Source organism: Penaeus monodon, chromosome 20, assembly GCF_015228065.2.
Source record: "Penaeus monodon isolate SGIC_2016 chromosome 20, NSTDA_Pmon_1, whole genome shotgun sequence".
NCBI classification, from domain to species: domain Eukaryota; kingdom Metazoa; phylum Arthropoda; class Malacostraca; order Decapoda; family Penaeidae; genus Penaeus; species Penaeus monodon.
This window is the reverse complement of record NC_051405.1, coordinates 47,068,626-47,071,528: the sequence shown is the minus strand read 5'-3', so window position 1 is coordinate 47,071,528 and position 2,903 is coordinate 47,068,626. Positions and strand designations below refer to the sequence as shown.

At 42.8% G+C, this 2,903-nt stretch overlaps 1 protein-coding gene across 1 annotated transcript in view; it reads left to right on the top strand.

Moving 5' to 3' along the window:
- Nucleotides 1-235: 235 nt before the first annotated feature.
- The window catches only part of LOC119585896 (apolipophorins-like), a 5,557-nt gene continuing 2,889 nt past the window's right edge, over nucleotides 236-2,903 (top strand). The window contains 6 exon segments of the mRNA XM_037934621.1: nucleotides 236-314; nucleotides 1,206-1,274; nucleotides 1,434-1,567; nucleotides 1,698-1,898; nucleotides 2,010-2,361; nucleotides 2,486-2,874. Coding sequence (XP_037790549.1) covers nucleotides 263-314; nucleotides 1,206-1,274; nucleotides 1,434-1,567; nucleotides 1,698-1,898; nucleotides 2,010-2,361; nucleotides 2,486-2,874 — 1,197 coding nt within the window. The 5' untranslated portion in view covers nucleotides 236-262.

Here is a 2,903-nt window from a genome sequence, read left to right as displayed (position 1 = left end):
GCAGATAAGAGACCTGAAGAGCATGTAAACGAATAACAAGTTCGATATGGGTATTTACCCCCTGGTCCCGTGGTACCTTAGGTAACATTCTATAGCACTAAATCAAAGTTGCGTAAGGTTCTTATAACGTGAACTGGATAAGACAACGATAAGCAGGTCGACCTTCAGCCTCTGTAGTGAGTATAAATGGACTGACAGCCAAGGGACGGCAGCCAGTGTGAGCTCCGACTAGACCTGTCTTGCGACAGCGTGAGTCGCCACGATGCGCTACACCGCATTGCTCCTTGTCGCCCTCGCCGGGTCCGCCCTGGCAGGTAACGCAGCCATCACGTGGAATTACTTAATAAGTGATAACAGTTCCTGTGTGACTAACAAGAGGCGCTTTCCTGGATATTTGCCTCACATGACAAAGATTGTTATAAGAAACACGGAGTAAATCGAAACGAGGATTCCTTCTTCGAAAGTGAAACGAACGCGAAAAGGAATCCGTCTATCTCTGACAGGTGTTTTATTGATTGTTAGATAAAAGAACAAGTTTTTTTTTTTCAAGGAAATGATAGACTATGATTTTAGATCAATACGACTCATTACGCCAGTCGAAGTTCTAAAGCAAAAACGGAGCCTAAAAGTACCAATGTGTTGAAAGAGAATTCTGATATGCCGGAAGACATACCTCATCAGTTCATATTTATTACAGTGAATGTGCGAAAAAAAAACAGTGAGAAAAATATAGAGATATTTTGCCTTCTATATGTTTTCCATATGTCATGGTTACATATGGTTACGTACCACACATCAAAGGATGATAATAGTTCTCATTAACATATACTGAAAATTAATTAGAGGTTTCATTAACACGGATCGAATATCAATTATAGAATTTCCTTGCCATGTATCCAGGGACATGTTTTCATGAAGGATTATTATAGGCATTGCTAATTCTTTTTTTGTCTCGAGTTGTAGCTGCTTTGTGTGTTCCTAGATAAATATATATTGGTATTATCATTAAATTTCTTAAATGAGGACAGGATTATATGGAGAGTTTATATAGAAAGAGAAAAAAGTATGGTTACAAGCATTTCCCAATTGACCTAATTAAGGTGAGGTTGATATTTCTGTCGATCGAGGTCATTCAAAACTCATGACGGTGTACTAATGATGCTTTCTAGAGAAACATAATACCCAAAGTCATCATTCTTCTTCAGGACCAACGGGCCAAAGATCTACCTGCGCCTTGCACTGCAATGACGCGAAGAGTTATGCATATCAAAGCGGTAAGTAGTGCAACACGATCCGATTTTATATTTTTCATATATGAAATATTATTTACTTTCTTATAAATCGATTAGACGTTATTTCTCCCACTAAGTATTCTAAGGATACACCACAGGGTTCCATGGTTAGTTTGTACAATGTCAAATATATCTCCTCAGGCAAAAGTTATATTTACGAATACTCGGTGACGACCTCTACCGCCCTCCTGGAAACCTACGAGGATGACGCCCAATTACACATCACCGCCAATGTCCACATCGATGTCCCTGCCCCCTGCGAGTACATCCTCAAGGTACGTTAGCATTCTGCTTAAAGCGGTTCAGAAATGGGTCTTCATCTGTGAAATGAACAAGTAGTATTCGAAAACTGCTTTCCGCGGACGGCCACTGAAAACTGTTAATCCTATTTGGTTCCCATTGCAGTTGACCGACGTCAATCTTGATGGCACGTCTCACGGACCAGAGTTCGCTGCTGCTGTTACCAAGTCTCCCTTGCGCTTCTCCTTCCAAGATGGTCGCGTGGAGAGCATCTGCAGTGAAGCATCTGAGCCGGCTTGGGTGCTGAACTTCAAGAGAGGTGTCCTCTCTACCTTCCAGGCCTCCATGGCCCATCAGGGTGTTGAGGTACATTCCATGAGAGTTGATTCCTTGCAGTATGATTCCACTGTTTTGCCTCAAGATTGAATGATTGACCGTGTGACCAATCTTTTCCTCATTCTATTGCCTACCTTCTAGGACATTAAGGAGACAGACATCTCTGGCGTTTGCATGACTCACTACAACGCTACAGTAGAAGGCAGTGTTGTCACCATTGATAAGGTCAAGGACTTAGCCACTTGTACTCAGCGACCTGACCTGACCTTCATCCCCTCTACTGGATACATCAGTGACTCTCCAGTCCAGAGCCTCCCAATCTTTAGAAGCTCAAGCAAGTGTCACCAAAGGGTGGAGGAAGGCCTTCTTAAGATGGCAGAATGTGAGGAGACCCACGTGTTCCGTCCTTTCTCCAGCGAAAAGGGAGGAGCTGTTACAACTGCCAAGACCACCATGATTCTTATGTCTCAGGAACGACTTACACCTATCACAGGTGTGTATATCTTTGTGTGCCAGCTTTTACAGGTCATCATTGCCATCGACTTGCACAAAACATGGCGAACACAAGCATAGAACAAGCTAATTCTCATAACTCTCTTCTATGGTTCTCATTGCAGACTTCGACTTCAAGCGCAATACACTAGCATTCGAGAACACACTCGCCCCGGAAGCCCAGCTTGAAGCAGTTGAGGAGATCTTGAGCAATCTGGAGATTGCTTCTAACAGTGAAATCCTTCCAGAGGTTCCTTCATTATTTGCCAAACTTGTGTCATCACTCAAGGAACTGAATTACCCTCAGCTCAACACTATTTATAACAATGCTAAAGAAACTCACGCACGGAAGTTCCTGGTCGATGCAATGCCACTAGTGGGAACAGCTGCTTCTTTTGGTGTGGTCAGAGACATGTTCGTCAATGGGGATATGACGGAATCTGAGGCTGATGTGTTCTTCACTTCATTGGCTTTCTTCAAGAATCCAACAGCAGAAATGTTTACTGCTCTTGCTGTTAGTATAAACACAACCTATAAACAGTG